This window comes from Telmatherina bonti (genome assembly GCF_933228915.1).
Source record: "Telmatherina bonti genome assembly, chromosome: 4".
NCBI classification, from domain to species: Eukaryota; Metazoa; Chordata; class Actinopteri; order Atheriniformes; family Telmatherinidae; genus Telmatherina; species Telmatherina bonti.
Window position 1 is genome coordinate 33160602 of NC_136622.1, and position 21374 is coordinate 33181975.

Here is a 21374-nt window from a genome sequence, read left to right on the forward strand (position 1 = left end):
CTGTGAAGTGCAGCATTCTGAGGGGCCTAATTAGAAACATGGAAGGACATTAGTTTAGTTTGAGATGATGAGGAGGAGAGAATGTTGCAGAGGGAGAGGAAGGCAGTGAGCTGTCCGGGATTGGCATCTCTGTTTTCTCTCTCTTACTTCGTCTTTTCTTCTCCCTCTAATTCAGTGTGGTTTGAGCCTCCAAAGTCCTTTAATTACCAGCAGCTGCTAGGCATCCACTGAATGCGTGAAGAATGAGAGAGAGGGGAGGGAGCGAGGATAAGAATGAGGAGAAGAGAATGAGAGTGAGAGAGTGTTTGATGCTGCACACTCGTCGGCCCACAAAAGCGAGCAGCATTTTGATTGCAGCTCAAAGGGAGCTCATCATCTCGAGCGCTCTTCAGTCGCCGTCCCGTGAATGCTTAGTTCAGCCTCCGTCTGACCACAATCCAAAAACACGGCCCAACGCTGATGCCTTCCCTTTCTTCCTCTCTGCGCCTTCGCCTGCATCTCCTCACTATTGGATTAGCTGTCTAATCGTGGCCAAAAGAAGCTTTTCCATCTCAGAATGTCCCACATTGCTGTTCTGTCTCCGTCCTCGCGGCTCATTCCTGCGCAGCCGGAGAGGACGAGCGCTTTAGTTCAGATTTGTCAGGATTAGTCTGACTTGTGTCCAAGAGGGCTCAAGTGTCAAGGTCAGCAGATAACCAGTGAAGCGAGTTTGTCTGAGCGATATTTCATGACTGATGCGCTGCAGTTACGTAATATGTGTCTGAGAACAAATCAGTGGCTCAGCATGCTTGTTGGAGAACACATATAGATATACATATATTCATATATATATGTGGCAGGTGACTGACGGCGGCTGCTCAAAAACAGGAGGGGTGGTAATACATCCCCTGGATGGATTTTTTTTATCAAAAGTTTTTTTTATTGCAACAAAAAGTCTTTTATTGAGTATTTATTCAGGTTTTCTAACAGCACACAGAGATGAGCTAAACATGTCAATTAATAGACATCCATATGCAACAATCTGTTGGTTAAATCCCACCTTTTATTTTTCTTTTTTTCACACGATTGGTATTATTACTATTCCGGGAATATTTTTATTACATATTAGAAGGTGGGCTCTGATGGAAAGCAGCAGATCTGTGGTATTTATATGGTTTATATCTCTTTGTGTTGGTTTCCTCCTGGAGTTTTCCCAGAACTGGTACTATTTTATGGTACTGAATACTAAACACTGACATAAACACACTGCGGGCCGCTGACTGACAGTTATCAGACAATCATCGCAGGACATTTCAGCAGGACTTTACGAGCAGCAGCATTAAAAAATAAAACCAAAAATCCATCCTGTCATGATGTGATGTCCCGTGTGTCTTTCAGTTTTATTATCTAGTTTTCCCTGTTTAGTTCTCTTGTTTTTTTCTGTTTAGCCTCATTCTGTGTTTATTAGTTCACCAGTGTCACCTGCGTCTTGTTGTGCTCTGGGTATTTATTCTCCTCACTTGTGGTTTTACTTTGCTGGTTCATTTTGTGTGTTAGTTCATCCGTAGTCTGTCTGAGTTTAGCCTTTTGGATTTCCATTTAGTAAATAAAACATCCTGACCCTGTTTCCCTGGCTCCCGTTCCTGCATTTGGGTCCACACCTCCACAACGCATCGTGACACCATCCACAGTTTTCAGTTTGTTTGCCTTAAATTGCTGGAAACTGCAGTTGATGTGACGGTGGGTAAAATACTCTCATGTGCAGTCGGCATGAGATGCACATGTTTGCATGTAAGTATCTGGTTTGTTTACTTTAAATTTCCAGACTTCACACAGTGTGAGATGCCGTACGCCGTCTATAAAGGGATTAAATCCAGAAAGAGTTCTGTTGGGCAGGATACTGGAGCCTTAATTCTTTGTATTATAACATCGGTGATATTATGGGGTGGGAAGGGGGTGAAAAACAACCACAAAAAAACAAAGCTTGTAGCACTTCATGGAAGGACCTGCGTCCAACTGGACAGTCCACCAGCACCTTCCTATGATGTCCTCTGCTGTTGATTTCATGCTTGTGTTGTTCTTACTCATATGTAAGTCGCTTTGGATAAAAGCGTCGCTAAATGACTGTAGACTAGAATAGAATAGAATCACAGGATGCTGTCGTGCCACTATGTTAACCGTTGTGTTAGCTAATGCAAGCTTTATCTATGATGGAGGCATTTGAGCCAACAGACTAACAGGAGGGGGAAGAACTGACAGGAGGGGTGTTTGATTGGACAACTCGGCACCACAGACACCATGTAGATCATAAACCTTTCCTGAAGGATGAAAAAAACAATTCTGCAAAGATAAGGATGAATTAAACCAACGGACATTTTGTTTCTAGATCGTCACAACAAACTGGCTGAAAAATATACAATAAAGCTGGATTTCGTCATGTTTCAGCAGCAGGCATGTGAAACCCCCCGTGTACCTGCAGCCTGACTGTTCCTTTTACTCCGTTTTATATAAAATAATATCTGCTGCTCGCTTCGCTACACGGCTGCATTTATCTGTCATTTTAAAAGCATGTTAATGACTACACTGCCGTACAAATGACCTCAACCAGTGGACATAAAATCCCCCCTAATTTACCAATGGCAACAACAATTAGTCCAGCAGTGAAAATGGCTGCCTCGGCCCGTTGTAAATGTCGGGCTGTGCGTCTAATGACCAGCTCATCAGCAACAGCCTCAGTTAGCAGTCAGAGGGAAGTCGCATCCATCTTGCCAATTGAGCCTAATGAGATATTGATCACAAACATGGAGGTCTATCAATATTTCCATACATTCCTCGCACGTAGATGCTTTACTGTACTAGTATGTACAGTTTATGTGGGCAGGCTCCATGTAATGCAGTTAATGACCCTAAAACAACAGTGTGTCTGTTGCTTACTCACTGGTTTCTCCTCCCTTAATGCCTCTGCTCATCCCACACAAAGCAGCTCCAATCTGATGCAGAACCCTGAGCAACGGTCTCTTAGCAAACGTCTCTCCTCAAACCCTCCGCCTGCAGTCTGACTCACGCCTGGATCTTTAAGATGCCACGATGGGATCGAGGTTCGCTGCAATGACAATTATCAGTCACAGGACAACGAGCTGCTTTTATCCCCAACATGAACTTTTTTATTCAGTCTACCATCTAGAGTCCTTCCTGTTGCCGTCTGCATTTAAATAGATCTCATCCCACTCTGGGGATACAGCTGAGGGAGGGAGGCTGTCTGCACTTCATTCAAGTGTTACAAAACAGGGAGTCCGATATATTTCTCAATCCAAAACCTGCAAGTTTAGACAAGTGATTAAGGGTTAAAACTTGGTTTAACTGTTAGAAAAGGTCACCAGGGGAGGTGTTATACAAGCTGGGAGACCTTATGAGAGATTTGTAGAAGATTCTGGATACTTTATGGTTCTGCCTCCTGTGCTTCAGGTGCATCCTGCCTGTTCAGTCAGCCTGCATGCGTGCTTGCATTAGCATGTGTTTCTAAAGAAAGGCAGCGCTTATTTAACTAAATCACATCATGTTCGTCGTTCTGTACCACCTACAACTAATGAAGCTAGCAAGCACATCAAACATGAATTATGCATCATCTTCTCCACATCCCAGCATATTTCCAGCATCAGTCTCCCTCTCCATCCACCGAAGCATCGCTGCCGCGCTCTCATTTTCCTCTCTGCGTGTGGTTTTCTGGTCAATCCTTTGTGAGGTAAGGAAGGTGATGTTAAAATGCCCCCCCCCCCCCCCCCCCCCTCTGTTTTTAAACACCAGGCTTGCAGCAAGAGCAGCATTCAGATGGGCCTTCACACTTTCTCTTCAGGCAGGGGGAGGACGATAAAACAGAACTCTTTACCCGCCGCCTATCTCTCCCTTTCTGCTTTCAAGGCCAAGATGTGTGTATGCGTGTGCACGTTTAAAGGTGTGTGTGAACGTGTGAAGGACTAAGTGCAGGGGTCTGTGTGGTATTATGCAAATGCAAGTGTCAGAATGCCTCAGTCCCCTCCAGGGTTGTTTTTCAAGGTGTTTAAGCTTCAGTCTGTGAATGGTTCTATGTGCTGTTTTTATATATCTATGTTTCTATCAAACTGGGGTGGAGACGGGGCGACGGAGGGATTCCTTCTCTTAAGTAGGAGAAGAAGAAAAGAGCATTGCTGGGATGGATGCCAAGGTTTGCTTTCTGCCTCCACCAGTGCAGAAAATGCTTCCTTATATACACAGTATAACACATTGCAGCGTAGATAATGAGCTCATTTAACTAATAAAACTCCATACAGGTGAAAGGAGCACGGCCCCTTGTCATTTTAAGATTTTACACGTTGTGGTATAACTAGAAATAATCTGGCCATAACCTTAACGTTGGAGCACTGTTCCTGACTGTTCTCAAAGCCTCTGAGATTTAAAATCCTTTGTTTTGCAGAAAAAGCTAAAAAAAAAAAAAAAAAAAAGTGTTTCTTCACAAGTTTTTCTTTTTCTTTGGACAATAAAAATAAACAGTGTTTTCAATAATAAACGGTTGAAAAAAAACAGTTAATGATGTAACATGGTCAGTTAAATGGTCAAAATCTTAAACACCCAAATAGGATAAAAATATTTATTTTGATAATACAAATTCAAACCAAGCAGTGGAGATGAATAGTTTGGTTTATTTCCACAAATTTTCAATAAAATTCACTGAAGAATTTTGCTTTACTAAAAAGTAAAACAGGCTTATAAAAGGATAAACGTCCTTTTTTATTGGACTTTGACTGATGTGGAATGTGAGGACCCAAACGCAGGACTGAGAGGCAGGAGCTAGGGGGGTGTAGAACAAGGTTTTCATAACAGCTGACCTTACAAAGATGAAAACTGTAGGATAACATGATGGAAACAAGATGGTAACACATTGATGGAGTAAAGTCACAAAGCAAAACCAAAAACAGAAGGAAAACCTGGAAAATAAAGCAAGAAAAACGGAACAAAACATGACAAGATTACAAAAAAAAAAAAAAAACAGAGACCAATGAGATGCTTTAGTGTTTCAGCTTTTTTTTTCATACTTGTGTTGTCGTTTTCCTGCTCTGAGACCCAGTTTGGACCAAGCTTCAGCTGTCAGATGGCTTCAGATGGGCAACTCAGTCGTGCTCAGGTTCTGTGACAGCAGAACAAGATTCTGTGACAGCAGAACAAGATTCTATGACAGCAGAACAAGGTTCTGTGACAGCAGAACAAGATTCTATGACAGCAGAACAAGGTTCTATGACAGCAGAACAAGATTCTATGACAGCAGAACAAGATTCTGTGACAGCAGAACAAGATTCTATGACAGCAGAACAAGGTTCTGTGACAGCAGAACAAGATTCTGTGACAGCAGAACAAGGTTCTATGACAGCAGAACAAGGTTCTATGACAGCAGAACAAGGTTCTGTGACAGCAGAACAAGATTCTGTGACAGCAGAACAAGATTCTATGACAGCAGAACAAGGTTCTATGACAGCAGAACAAGATTCTGTGACAGCAGAACAAGATTCTATGACAGCAGAACAAGGTTCTGTGACAGCAGAACAAGATTCTGTGACAGCAGAACAAGGTTCTATGACAGCAGAACAAGGTTCTGTGACAGCAGAACAAGATTCTGTGACAGCAGAACAAGATTCTATGACAGCAGAACAAGGTTCTATGACAGCAGAACAAGATTCTGTGACAGCAGAACAAGATTCTATGACAGCAGAACAAGGTTCTGTGACAGCAGAACAAGGTTCTATGACAGCAGAACAGGGTTCTATGACAGCAGAACAAGATTCTATGACAGCAGAACAAGATTCTGTGACAGCAGAACAAGGTTCTATGACAGCAGAACAAGATTCTGTGACAGCAGAACAAGGTTCTATGACAGCAGAACAAGATTCTATGACAGCAGAACAAGATTCTGTGACAGCAGAACAAGGTTCTATGACAGCAGAACAAGATTCTGTGACAGCAGAACAAGGTTCTATGACAGCAGAACAAGATTCTATGACAGCAGAACAAGATTCTGTGACAGCAGAACAAGATTCTATGACAGCAGAACAAGATTCTGTGACAGCAGAACAAGATTCTATGACAGCAGAACAAGATTCTATGACAGCAGAACAAGATTCTGTGACAGCAGAACAAGATTCTATGACAGCAGAACAAGGTTCTGTGACAGCAGAACAAGATTCTGTGACAGCAGAACAAGGTTCTGTGACAGCAGAACAAGATTCTGTGACAGCAGAACAAGATTCTATGACAGCAGAACAAGATTCTGTGACAGCAGAACAAGATTCTATGACAGCAGAACAAGGTTCTGTGACAGCAGAACAAGATTCTGTGACAGCAGAACAAGGTTCTGTGACAGCAGAACAAGATTCTGTGACAGCAGAACAAGATTCTATGACAGCAGAACAAGATTCTGTGACAGCAGAACAAGATTCTATGACAGCAGAACAAGATTCTATGACAGCAGAACAAGGTTCTATGACAGCAGAACAAGGTTCTGTGACAGCAGAACAAGATTCTGTGACAGCAGAACAAGGTTCTATGACAGCAGAACAAGATTCTATGACAGCAGAACAAGATTCTGTGACAGCAGAACAAGATTCTATGACAGCAGAACAAGGTTCTATGACAGCAGAACAAGATTCTGTGACAGCAGAACAAGGTTCTATGACAGCAGAACAAGATTCTATGACAGCAGAACAAGGTTATGTGACAGCAGAACAAGATTCTATGACAGCAGAACAAGATTCTGTGACAGCAGAACAAGGTTCTGTGACAGCAGAACAAGGTTCTATGACAGCAGAACAAGATTCTATGACAGCAGAACAAGATTCTGTGACAGCAGAACAAGATTCTATGACAGCAGAACAAGATTCTATGACAGCAGAACAAGGTTCTATGACAGCAGAACAAGATTCTGTGACAGCAGAACAAGATTCTGTGACAGCAGAACAAGGTTCTATGACAGCAGAACAAGATTCTGTGACAGCAGAACAAGATTCTATGACAGCAGAACAAGATTCTATGACAGCAGAACAAGATTCTGTGACAGCAGAACAAGATTCTATGACAGCAGAACAAGGTTCTATGACAGCAGAACAAGATTCTGTGACAGCAGAACAAGGTTCTATGACAGCAGAACAAGATTCTATGACAGCAGAACAAGGTTATGTGACAGCAGAACAAGATTCTATGACAGCAGAACAAGATTCTGTGACAGCAGAACAAGGTTCTATGACAGCAGAACAAGATTCTATGACAGCAGAACAAGATTCTGTGACAGCAGAACAAGATTCTATGACAGCAGAACAAGGTTCTATGACAGCAGAACAAGATTCTGTGACAGCAGAACAAGATTCTGTGACAGCAGAACAAGGTTCTATGACAGCAGAACAAGATTCTGTGACAGCAGAACAAGATTCTATGACAGCAGAACAAGATTCTGTGACAGCAGAACAAGGTTCTATGACAGCAGAACAAGATTCTGTGACAGCAGAACAAGATTCTATGACAGCAGAACAAGATTCTGTGACAGCAGAACAAGATTCTATGACAGCAGAACAAGATTCTGTGACAGCAGAACAAGGTTCTATGACAGCAGAACAAGGTTCTATGACAGCAGAACAAGGTTCTATGACAGCAGAACAAGATTCTATGACAGCAGAACAAGATTCTGTGACAGCAGAACAAGGTTCTATGACAGCAGAACAAGATTCTATGACAGCAGAACAAGGTTCTATGACAGCAGAACAAGATTCTATGACAGCAGAACAAGATTCTGTGACAGCAGAACAAGGTTCTATGACAGCAGAACAAGATTCTATGACAGCAGAACAAGATTCTATGACAGCAGAACAAGATTCTATGACAGCAGAACAAGATTCTGTGACAGCAGAACGAGGTTCTATGACAGCAGAACAAGATTCTATGACAGCAGAACAAAGTTCTATGACAGCAGAACAAGGTTATGTGACAGCAGAACAAGCCCCACCCATCAGTCTTCCACCACCATGCTTAACAGTTACTATAAGCTGTCTCATTTTGGCCCAGTTTGTCAGCAGGACCCTGCTCCAGAACGGTTACGGATCGTTCTGAGAAAACCTAAGTAGCTCTGGTATCTTTAACATTTAGAATGCTAACTGGAGCCCGTAAGGTCTGAGATGTAGATCTGGTACCTTTCTGCACTCCTGGCAACACTGGCAGCGATCATGAAAGCATTTCTTACAGTAGAGGAATGTTTGACAATAGTCTTTCTACCTTTTTAAGACTGACAGGCAGCAACAACAGCTGGTCTGCAGCGTTTACTGATGTCCTTTCCTGCTTGGCACTGTGTCGACATGCACCTGAACGTTCCACAGCAGCCAACGTTCAAACCTTTTTACTTGTATGGAGGTGCTCGCACTGGCTGATGATCTGCAGCTTAGTTTAGTTTTGTCCAATGAATAAAAAACCAGGGTAATGTAAGAGGTTCTGATCTTCAGCTCATGTTTGGGAAAGATGACTCTACATCCTTATATGTAAAAGCTTAGCTTTAAAAGCGAGCGTTGTCTGTTTATGACATGATGTCCGGGCTTCTTTTTCACCTCGGTTACCCAGCTCCAACTGTGCAGGACTGCAAGCTGTCACAGTAGGAGGCAGTGTACATGTCACCTGACATGACTGCACCAAGTATTATCCTGCTGTGGAGTTGTGGCGCAGTAAAGGAAGTGGAAGCAGTTACTTCAGCACCACGGACAGCGCTTTGAAAGCACAACACCCAGGTCATCTCCCTCCGGCTGCTGCTGCAGGGGAAATAGATATGAGCAGCTTATTACTGGGGAAGGACTGGGAGAACTCCCTGTTTTTTCACTGCTTATCTGTGCATTTGTGTGTGTGTGTGTGCTTGAGCATGCATGTGTGAAATGCAGTGATGAAACACTAAGCAGAAGAGTGACAGGCCGTGGCCAGAAATGGAAGATAAGGAAGTGTACAGGGGAGGGTGTGGGGGTCAGCGAGGGGGAATATGAGGAAGGCAGGATTGTAGTCAACACTCAGTGGCATGCTCTTCAGCTAATGAGAGAGGCAAGGGGTCAGCTTCTAACTACACAAAGATAATGACCGTCTCCAGAAACCATGGCAACAGCAGCCATCCTGCATGCCTCCCACCTCTGCTGCCTCAACCCCCGGCTGCGCTCTCATCCTACTTCGCCCCACCAAAATGATTTTTTTTTAAAGTCACACTGAGGAAAATCAATGCAGAGCTTTTTGTCACTTAATGATTGCCCAGATTTTGCATCGTTACTCGTACGGCGCGGAGACATGCATAAAACATGGCGCTGCAGCACACACCTGAAAGCACATTATGTATCATTTTCCGCTGCCACTGTGGATGTAAAAGAAGTGCCAAATTGCAGACAGGAGTAACACCTTGCCTAAGAAAGCTGTACTAATTTCAACTTGTCAAAGAGTGGGAAGTGGGTGACACGATCGATGAGGAACTGAAAAGACGGAGAGAAATGGATATTAATGGAGTCATCAGTGTAAGTTCAAGAGGGAAGAAAATGGAAAATGTCAAATTAAAAGAAGAGGTACACAGTTTGAATAAATCCAGTCATTATTAAAAAATACTTCTACTACTTTTACATGTACACGCCTTGTACATATGTCCTCGCTGTGCTGTGGTCAGGGGCGTACATTCAATTCAACTTTATTTGTATAGTGCCAGTTCAAAACAACGTTGTCACAGGGCACTTTACATACATGAATCTACATACACATCATTTCGAGCCAATTCATACATATCCTATAATAGAAACCAACTGATTGCATCGAGTCATGACTTTGATCCAATCCCGCATCCTGAGCTGCACGCGGCGACAGTGGGAAGGAAAAAACTCCCCTTTAACAGGAAGAAAACCTCCGGCAGAACCCGGCTCAGGGAGGGCAGCCATCTGCCTCGACTGGTTGGGGTGGAGACGACAGGAAAGACAGATCAACATGTGTTCAGGCGCGTACATGTGGTCAGGCGTGTACATGTGTTCAGGCGTGTACATGTGTTCAGGCGTGTACATGTGTTCAGGCGCGTACATGTGGTCAGGCGCGTGCATGTGTTCAGGTGTGTACATGTGTTCAGGCGTGTACATGTGTTCAGGCGTGTACATGTGGACAGGCGTGTACATGTGTTCAGGTGTGTACATGTGGTCAGGCACTTACATGTGTTCAGGTGTGTACATGTGGTCAGGCATGTACATGTGTTCAGGTGTGTACATGTGGACAGGCGCGTACATGTGTTCAGGTGTGTACATGTGGTCAGGCACTTACATGTGTTCAGGTGTGTACATGTGGACAGGCGCGTACATGTGTTCAGGTGTGTACATGTGGTCAGGCACTTACATGTGTTCAGGCGTGTACATGTGGACAGGCGTGTACATGTGTTCAGGTGTGTACATGTGGACAGGCACTTACATGTGTTCAGGCGTGTACATGTGGACAGGCGTGTACATGTGTTCAGGTGTGTACATGTGGACAGGCGTGTACATGTGTTCAGGTGTGTACATGTGGACAGGCGTGTACATGTGTTCAGGTGTGTACATGTGGACAGGCGTGTACATGTGTTCAGGTGTGTACATGTGGACAGGCGTGTACATGTGTTCAGGTGTGTACATGTGGTCAGGCATGTACATGTGTTCAGGCGCGTACATGTGTTCAGGCGTGTACATGTGGACAGGCGTGTACATGTGTTCAGGTGTGTACATGTGGTCAGGCACTTACATGTGTTCAGGTGTGTACATGTGGACAGGCACTTACATGTGTTCAGGTGTGTACATGTGGACAGGCACTTACATGTGTTCAGGTGTGTACATGTGTTCAGGCGTGTACATGTGGTCAGGCGTGTACATGTGTTCAGGCGTGTACATGTGGTCAGGCATGTGCATGTGGTCAGGTGTGTACACGTGGTCAGGCGTGTACATGTGTTCAGGCGTGTACATGTGTTCAGGCGTTGAGTCTGCTGGATACAGTTTGAACTTCTGACAACATAATTACACACAGAGTGAGGATGAAGATGTAGCTTAGACTCTGTAAATGTGACAGTATGTGGTTAAGAGGCATGATAGCTTCCTAACACATACTGCTACAGGCTCACACACCCACGTGCACACACACACGGACAGCATTAGCACCATGGACAGCGGCTGACCCGTCAGAGTCCAATTAGAGCTGCTGGCCAGTCAGCCAGTTAGCCACACACTGAGGCTGGTGGCTTGGATGAGGACCGAGAGCCTTAAGCTGGAGCAGGAAACACTTGGTTTTAATGGGATGTAGGAGGAAGAGTTTTAATGAGGGATGCGGTGGTATCTTCTGGTACTCTACACCCTGTCTGGCCATTAGGATCTCTTATGAGGAAGCACCCCGTAATTTGCACCAGTTACATCTCCAAAGTTACGCAGAGACAGGCAGATGTCATCTGAGTGGGTCGTGCTTTGTTCTGCGGCTTTGTGGCTTGGTAGTGCGGCGCATTGTGTTTGTCAGTGGCGGAAGTGGCTACACACACCACTTGTTTCTGCTTCTGATGAAGGATTCATGACTTTGTGAAGGCAGCAGTCAGGTTTATAAAGCCTACAAAGCCACATTTCCTGAACACTTTAAGTAAATTTAAGAGAAACTTTTCTTTATTACACAAAAACAGAAAGGAAATTTCCAGCTGATTTTGGACACTAATGCACCTCCGAACCATCCAGACTATTTTCTGGTGCATTAGCATCCATATCATGGATGACTTGCACATATCCAGGAAGGTAACAGTGGTACAGACGTGGATGTAATGTGTTTAGGAGACATATAATACCTTAACACCGGCATCTTCTCCTGGAAGCTTCTAATTATTTCAGCAGGACAAAGCATCATGAAGCATCTTAGAATCAGAGTTCCCTTTGAAACCTCCAACAATCTGTATCATTATCTCCTATGTGCTTTAAAAGTGTGTTAAAACCAGGTTTTAATGTTACATAATGATAAACATGCCAAGCTTATAGCTGCATCAAATATCAGATGCGTAAAATCCAACTATCCTGATCAGTAAAGAAGCTGGAAAATATCAGTTCTGTCAGTTAAATAGAGCCTGAAACAGCTAAACAAGTGACATGTTAGTATTAGTAAGGAAAGGTGAGTTTATTTGTTTTGCACCTTGCATGTACGCTTCAGAGTGCCCAGCATTTGCGAAGTGCGAGGGGAAAAAGAAATCTGGTGGATGATGGCGCCACAACGAAAAGAAAAAACATCCAAAGACTGTTTGTGGATCAGAAGGAGAAGAATCCACGTTAAGTGCTCATACAGCGTCTTCTAAAACATGGTATTCCAACACAGGCTGTCATCGCTGTCGTACAGCCGAGCTATTAGCATCATGTTGAGGAGACAATGACAGTGTTATTTCCTCCCTACATCCCGGCTCCTTCCCTCCGATGTGTGATAGGATTTTAATTTCTGTCACTGTGACAACTTTAACTGTTGCACACTTGTTTTTATTGCAGCATTTGCTCTAACAGCCGTGTCCTGCTGTAAGCCTGATGTTTTTAAGTGACTGTTTTCATTCGTTCCCCCCCTACTTTTTACTGTAAGAATAACATCAGCTTCCTTCTCATAGTTTTCTTTCTGGTTGTAACTTGTCACAGTGTAACAGTGCTCACTCACCAGCCTCAAGCACCAGCTTTGAATCACTCTTTTCCCTTCAGAAAATCCTTATTTTTCTTGGTGTCATCGGTCCAACAAGGTGGTGGAAACATTTTGCAGAGATTTCGCTTCATATTGACATGAAGCACCACACAGTTGCTGCACATCATGATGAGAATCTCCCGTTCCACCACGTCCCAAAGCTGCTCTGCTGGACTGAGATCTGGTGACTGTGGAGCCGTTGGAGGACAGTGAACTCATCGTCATGGTGGAGATGATGTGAGCTTTGTGACATGGTGCATCATCCTGCTGGAAGTTTCCATCAGAAGATGCTACACTGTGCTCAGAAAGGGATGGACATGGTCAGCAGCAGGACTCAGGAAGGGTTAAAACATAAAGTTGGTGTGGTAGGGCCCAAAGAAAATATCCCCCACTCTAGTACACCACCGCTAGCTTTAATAATAGCACAGAGCAGGAAGGATTCATGTTTTCATGTCCTACCATGTGAATGTGGAGCTGAACTGGAGACTCATCAGACCAGCAACGTTTCTCCATCTTCTATTGTCCAGTTCTGGTGAGTCTGTGTGAATTGTAGCCTCAGTTTCCTGTTCTTACTGACAGGAGGGAACCCGGTGTGGTCTTCTGCTGCTGGAGACCATCTGCTTCAAGATATGTGATGTGTTCAGACATGACGTGGAACCAGTGGTTGTTTTAATTACTGTCGCCTTTCTTTCACCTCAAACCAGTCCAGCCATTCTCCTCTGACCACTGTCCAGAGAGGGCCTGTATCTTTTAGAACAGAGTTTAAAGTTTTACTTCTGGCTTTTAAATGCTTTGATAGTCTAGCGCCTTCATATCTGTCTGAGCTTCTGCACCATCACCGTCCTGTTAGAGCGCTGAGATCTGAAGACCAGACGCTTGTAGTGAACCCTGGGAGACTGAGGCTTTTCCACAGCAGCCCTCAGACTCTGGAACAGTCTCTTTCTTTCTGTGAGGTCTGCAAGGACTTTTAAGTCTCTTTTAAAAACTAATCTTTATACGCTGGCTTTTAACTCCAGAGAACATGACCATTACGCCTGAATTTGTTCTGTTTTCTTTGTCTTAGGTTACTTTGTGGTATGTAAAAGTACATTATCAATAAAGTTTTTATTGACTAGTTTTGACTCTGTGAAAATCCCAGCAAAAATTCTTAGATGAGCCCATCCGGTACCGACAACCATGACTTAAAGCCCCTGTCTTTCCATTCGGATGTCTGTTTTGAACCCTGTGACCATGTAGACATGCATGTCTACACGCATGTCTACATGCATGTCTACACGCGTGTCTGCATGCGTGTCTACATGCATGTCTACATATGTGTCTACATGCATGTCTACATGCGGGTCTACATGCGGGTCTACATCCTGTCTACATGTGTGTCTACATACACGTCTACATGCGTTGAGTTTGTCTGCATCTAGCAACGGACCAGGTGGACCTCATAAAGCAGTTGCAGTGTGTGTCCTCACATCTGTCCGTCTCCTTTCTGTCCAGATGTTCTCAGAGGAATCGATGTGAGCGTGCCGATGAGCCGTATCGTTTTGCAGCTTCTCTCAACCAGTGTGTGAAGGCCACCGTGTATCCAGACAGCATCGCTGTGTCAGAGCCAAGCGTACCTGTAAGTTTTCACACACACACACACATTCCCACAGACACTCCAGCTGCCAGGAACTTAAAAAAATAAAAGACTGGATGGTTTAAACGAACCCATATTGTAGTTTAGCAGGTCTTAAACATGATTGATGCATAAACATTAGATGAGGATGTGTTCTAAGTGCTGCATGTGGGTGTTCAGGCATACATATGCTGACTTGTTACAGAGCAGTCGATATGTGTGCCAAGACGTGTGTGTGTGTGTGTGTGTGGGTGGGTGTGTAGGTGTTAAAGTTGTCAGGGTGCAGCCAAGTACAGTACATTATTTCCACACGGCTTAGCGAATAGAGATCATCGGGAAACGGCACGTCCTGCCCAAGTTGGGATGAATGTGCTACATCTAAAGTATCACACACTGACATGTGCTTCTGGTTTCACACACACACACACACACACACACGTACACACAGGGTCATCTTGTCCTCTTCTTTTATTCTTGGATTGATTTACTTACAGTAGGGTGAAGATGCTAAATGAACAGAAATCTCCTTTTTTCTGGTGTCTGAATCGACTGCAGAAACTTTTGCTCCTGTTAATTTTTACTCAGATGTAAAGATTTCCGTCCAAAGTTGCCGCCTTATGATCTCATGTTTGTTTCCACGGTTTGGGTAGTGTCTGGACCAGAACGCCAATCATAAATTTAGTTTTAAATATGAATATTTTTCCTGAAAAACTGTGAAGAGTTTAGAAAAGTGATAAAGATGAAGTCGGTTTCGTGGGAAAGAGGAAGAGGTACCACAGATTAGAGGCTTATTAGGTAGCTAAGCCAACTTTAGTTCCAAAAGTACTTTCTGACAACTACTGCTGAACAAAGAGCTGAACATAAAATAATTACAATATTAAAATAGTAAACAAAAAAAAACAGTACAAGCATTGAAAGCAAAGTGATTGTGGGGAAAATATTGAGTCTTGGGAAGAGATTTAAAACTGGACAGTGATGAAACTTGTCTGACATGCAGTGGTAAAGAGTTCCACAGAGCTGATCCACAGAAAAAACAAAACAACAAAAAGTGCAGACCTCCACCAAGCAGCTCATTCACAACACAGGCTGGGACTGTCATTCCCAGCCTGTGTTAAAATCACCAAACAACATCACAGATTCAGTCAGTGAGTGTTGCAAGTTTGTTGAATCACACTGTCCAGTTTTAAAGTTGCGATGAAGACATTTGAAAGCCACAAGGTTATGTTGCTGCATCACTTCTACTATATGAACCCACAAAAATCCTACATTCATTTTATATGGATACTCTACTAGATATATTGCAGTGTTGCATGTTTCAATCTTTATTTGTTCCCTTGTAGTGATGAAAATTCCAAAGATCCCCTTTTTTTTTTCCCTGTTCTGGATCATAACTTCCGGAACGTTCCCAGGAACCAGATCTCACTTTGATACCCTATAAACCCTGTTGGGAACTGCTCCTGGATTTTCTAACCATTTATTGTGGAGTTATATGCAGATATACTGAACATGGCTCCATGAGACTCCTTCAAAAAATTCCTGGATCAAGATGGTGATCCGGATCACTCCCAAAGTTTTATGGATCCTAGTTAAATAAAGATCCATCTAGTTGTTACTGTTTCTATCTATCTATCTATCTATCTATCTATCTATCTATCTATCTATCTATCTATCTATCTATCTATCTATCTATCTATCTATCTATCTATCTATCTATCTATCTGTCTGTCTGTCTGTCTGTCTGTCTGTCTGTCTGTCTGTCTGTCTGTCTGTCTGTCTGTCTTGCTCTGACACATACTCATCTGACTTTACCCTGTTTACTTTTTTGCAAACAATAATTAATTACGTTTCAGCACTTAACATCGTCTTCCCAGTCAGTCGTCTCTGCGACACGGTCATCTCACCAAACTGTTTAGCACAAATTCCACAGGGACAGACCGCTATCTCCATGACGACACATCCTCCTCATGTTGGTGCCAGTACAGCTAGAACAGAAAAGGAAGAAAAAAAAAACAAAAACAAATCACACTGAGTACAAATCTAGCATCAGCTAGGTTGCTTGCTGCCAAAAAAAAACCAAGCAGGCACCACTATCATCAGGAAAGACAGGAGAACAAAAAGAGCAACAGCTTAACTCTCAGACATGCTTACTTTCTGTAACAGAAAGCCTCGCTGTCGCTGCCTGTTTTCGTGAGGTGTGCGTAAAGCCTGCACATGTGTGTCTGACAATGATGAGAGCTAATTAATCTGAGAGATTACTCAGGGAATTCTAAATTGAACAAAAAACACTGATTGCTGTGATTGCTGTAATCAAGCATCTCTCTGACACCTCAGGGTGAAGCAACACAAACACGGTGAAAGTAAAACAGGGGGGAGACGAGAGGTCCTCAGCAGAAAAAAAGAGAATTCATCTCCGGGTATCGGAGCGAGGCTTCTAACAAGGGAGGCGGTGTGGGCCGTACACCCAGACAGTCAGCATCTCTTGAAAGACCTGCAGTTAAGCTGCTCAGCTGCCGCCGCCTGTCCCAGCAGCCCCGCCGTGTTTAGTTAGAGGCAGATAAAACAAAGAAAAACTTCAAACGCCGCGGCCCAAAAATAACAGCTAATAGAACAAGGCTGCGAAACGCCATGGTGATAATTATCCCGACTGCCTCTCTTGGCTGGAAAGAGCCAGATCACACACCCTGTGCAAAATGCATTTATTTATAGACGGAGCAGCTGAATAGTCCAACCCTACTGTCACCGCTCTCCAGTGGACCGCTGCATCTGCGTGTGTGATGCAATGTTAGAAATCATGTGTAGTTTGTGTACATTTTTGTGAATGTGTATGTACATCCGTCTGTATAGGTGAATACGTATGGGTGTATGTCAATGCAAATGTCTGGGTTTTTTTCTTTCTTTCCCTCTCTATGTCTCTCTTTTCCTCTCTATGAGGTGTTTTCTTTCTCTTTCCGTTTGTCTTTCTGTCTCTCTTCTATCTTCTCCGGTCTGGTCCAGCAGTAGAAACTCTGTATTACAATTATACAAAATAAATAAAGCTATAAAATAAGAATCCAGAAAATCAAGGGGATCAGTATGCCAGTAAAGCTCCCCTTGGCAAAGTAAATTTGTTCAGCAGAACACAGACCATCATTCTGATGCTTAAATGCTGGACAAGACACAAATTTTAAAAAAAAAAAAAAGAAGAAATGATGTGTAGGTTTCTTTCTGTCTTCTACTGAATGCTTCCTGCTGATTGAAAAGAAACTAAATCTTTTGCAGAAACTTTAAATATATTAAGATCTGAACATATGCAAGTTTATTCATGACGTTTGCTGTCGAGTCACAGGGATGCTTTTAGGAGTTCCCCTGGATGCTTTAATCCAAAGCCACTGAGGTGGAGCAGCCCTACAAACACTGTAAAGCTGTTGGCAGGAATGGCCGACTGCGTCTGTTTTGTTGGGGGAAACCTGGTTTTTTCTACATGAACCGAACCACAACGACTGTTTTATCATGCTTTTCATTGTTCAGACGCATATCCATATCCATAACAGAGAGTAAAACTCTAAAGCAAGTAGGTATGTGGTCCTCTACCAGCATCCCTGTACACCAGAGGTAGCTTCTGATTCGCCTCCTCACACAGCGAGTCTGTCCCTCTACATGGAGGTTCTGAGTCCACAAAGGAAAAACTAAATGTTGCAGAAAGTTTCGATCCTGCTGCCATTTTTTTAATTTAACAAACAGAAGTGAAAGTTTGCTTATATATTTATATTTATTTATTTATTTATTTACTTATGAATATATTTATTCATAGTTTTAGTTTGATTTTTATCATATTTTTCAGTGGAAGTTCTTTCTCTTTGGGTTCATTGTGTTGCTTTTTATGTGTGTATGTATGAATATTATGTCACTTTAAAACAAGTTTTACATGAGGACACAAATAAAGGAGGCTGAACTTGAGGAAGAACTTTCCTCAGAGCAGATCAGTGTAAGGAAACTGTTGTGTGTGCAGCACTGAGATTACAGTAAAATAAAACCATCTTCTCCATCCTGTGTGCAGCTGCTTGTGACGGTGAGCAACGTTCCGGACCTTTTCGCGGGAATCACCTGCTCTTTTGGCAACTTAACGGAGGTGGAGGGGCTCGTGAGTGGCCACCAGATACTCTGCATGTCTCCCGCTGCCAAGGACGTCCCCCTCATCCCCATCGATCAAGGTACTTGCAACAAACGCACCCCTCTGCATCTGCGATACGCCTAATGCAAGCTGAAGAGCAGTTTGCTTCCCAAACGACTGGCTTCCAGTCTCTTTCATTTCTCAAGTAGTGAGCTAAATGTTTTTCTGCATGCTCTGACACATCTTTAGTGATCCGAGGGACGTTTGTCTAACAGGCGCCTGTGGATTCAGAATCAGTTGTCTTGTTGGGAAGTGTGCTGCAAACAAGACTGGGCCACATTAGATGTGATGGAGGAGCAGGCTGAGGTTCCCTGTACCTGCACTCCAGCTGCAGGGCCACAAATCACCGGCATCAGGCTTCACTTACTGGGAACGCTTAAACGTGAAAGTTCTGGGATGAAGGAGACGCTAATGTGGTGAATTTCTTTTCCCAGCTGAGACAATAATCCACATTAATATAATCATAAATAAAACAAATCAGCAGTTTTTATCACAACTCACAACCAAGAATCTTCATCATGCAGAGATAAAAACAGGAATAAAGATATGTTAATAACCTCTATTATACTATTCATGGGAACCTCATGACCTTCTAGGTATTCAGCCTGCGTGGAAAATACATAACATACATATATTAGAGCGGCTTCGCCATCATATTTGTTTGCAAACATACATCATTATGAATATTAACATCTGTTGTTTGGCAGGAAATCTGTCCCGTTTGCAGGCCAAGATGGCCACAGGGAGAAAAACCAAACACCCTGAATAATATATCATATGCAATGTGTGGAAGTCACTGTGTGTTTTAGAAGGTTTGGTAATCCTCCCTCTTGTGAGTAAATGACAACCATGTTTGCTCAGCGCTCCCACCGGGGGCGGTGCATCAGGCGCTAATATAAATGTTCTCCCTCAGGTAAATGTCAACCAATCCTTTCTTTAAGCCTCCTCTTCATCCAGCTAGCTATGCTTCCAGCTGTTCACACCTTTTGTTTTGTTTTGGGTTTTTTTATTGTACTCCACGTCCATTCCCCAGAGGCCTCTTCCTGCTGACCTCCTCTGTCCCTCGTCCCATTAGCAAGTCTACCTAGCTATTGCACACAAACATCGATTGTGCAATGTCGATGACCTGAAGAGAAATTAGAGGAGGAAGAGAGGGAGGGGAGAGCAGGAAACCAGACAAAGGGGGGCAGAAGAATGGGGGGGGAAGAGAAATGCAGCAGAAATGAAAGTAGAACTCATGGTTGGACTCATTTAGGAGAATAGCCGGCACCTTGGAGAAAGCTTCTGGACGAGGTTTTGTGCAGGCAGGACTTCTGTAGCTCTTTGTCAGGTCCTGCGAGACCAACATGTGGCTTCAGAGATCTTCTGAGAGCCCGCTACATAGACGTGTGAGAAGCAAACCATGATTCCCAACTGGTGCCGCAGCGAGAGCCGAGCACTACGGGTCAAGCAAGCCTCCCACACACCGAGTGTAATCTGCAGTTCAGGCTGTTCTACACGTACACATTTACACACACACACACATGCACATATATGGGGTTGGTATTCTCAAGGGGAGAGATGAGAGGCTGTTTTTATGGTGCGCAGATGGATGCAGGTAAACAAATTCCCATCTGATGAAACGCTTTTGCCATTTGCACTGTTTGTTTTAGATATTGTGAATATTCGCAGTCACCCTTCAGCTTGCATTTACTGCACACATGTGTTGGGGTTAACCAGGCCGGACCCTTAAACAGAGGCTGACAGAGCCGGTTGAAACTGGTTTCATTCACTATATTACTCAGTAAAAACCCGACACCAGGGGTGTGCTCAGTCTGTGCTTGAGAGTTGCTGTCCTGCATGTTTTTAGTGTATCCCTGCTTCAACACACCGGACTCAAATTAAATGGATCCACCAGCCTATGAAGCTCTGCAATGATGCAGGTGTGTGCTGAAAACCGGCAAGACTGTGGACTGAGGACTGGAACTGAACACTCCTGCCCTTCACCAATCCAAATAAATCCTGGAGATGGGACAGTAGATGCAGATGGTGAGGGGCGTTCAGGTTTCTGCTAAATGCAGACGAGTTAGCATCTTGAAAGCTGAAATATGAAGAGCTGAAAGGTCCAATAAATACCAGAACGCAGCCTAACATCATTACCAGCTGAGGGAACTAGTGCTGGAGAGGAAGGCATGGTGGCGCTCTTCAAGCAGCCAGTGGAGCTTCAAAGCTGAACCATAATAATGAACAGGTTGATCTGAACAGTTCGGGAGGTGTCTGTGTGAAAGATCTTAGCAGAGACTAAGGACACATTCACATCAGCCTTTTTTATTCAAATCAGAGTCCGCTTGCTCGCAAAGTCCGCTTCGTTTGGGGAGCCGTGAATGAGGCAAACGAATCCCGATTCGGACCAAGTGCAGCGCATAGATACACCCCCCCTACGACTGAGCCGAGTCCCCAATTGGACCGAGTCTAGCGGACTATCCTGATGTGAATGCAGCCGAAAACTAAAAGGCAGAAAGTGGAATTCTGGAGACCATACAAGGATCTGGCAAGATCCAGACAAACCTGCGTGGTCTGCCCCTGATACCCTCATCTGTTTGCAATGGAAAGTTTTATATCAGTACAGAACCAGCATAGGATTAAAGTGCTATCAATGTGCTCCACTTACCATTTAACTGTGTTGTTTGCATTTGCTGGATAGTCTGAAGCCATGAGACGTTGTGTAAATGCTGATATCTTCTCTTTCAGACTGGTCAGGCGTTGAGCTGAGGCTGAATTCCAAGGAGACTGGTCAGATGCTAATCAGCACAGAGATCAAGTTTTACAACTGCAGCGTCCATCAGCTGTGAGTATCCCTATCCAAGTCCATCTATTCTCCTCTCAAACACCCTACAAATGCTGCCCCAGAACTGCTAAATCAATGCTTTGGGGATT

At 43.7% G+C, this 21374-nt stretch overlaps 1 protein-coding gene across 1 annotated transcript in view; it reads left to right on the forward strand.

The window, feature by feature from the left end:
- The window catches only part of plxna2 (plexin A2), a gene marked incomplete at both ends in the record, with an annotated part of 193455 nt that overhangs the window by 93564 nt on the left and 78517 nt on the right, over positions 1 to 21374 (forward strand). The window contains 3 exons of the mRNA XM_079239812.1: positions 14188 to 14311; positions 18345 to 18498; positions 21189 to 21285. Coding sequence (XP_079095938.1) covers positions 14188 to 14311; positions 18345 to 18498; positions 21189 to 21285 — 375 coding nt within the window. The remainder of the gene's footprint in view (positions 1 to 14187; positions 14312 to 18344; positions 18499 to 21188; positions 21286 to 21374) is intronic.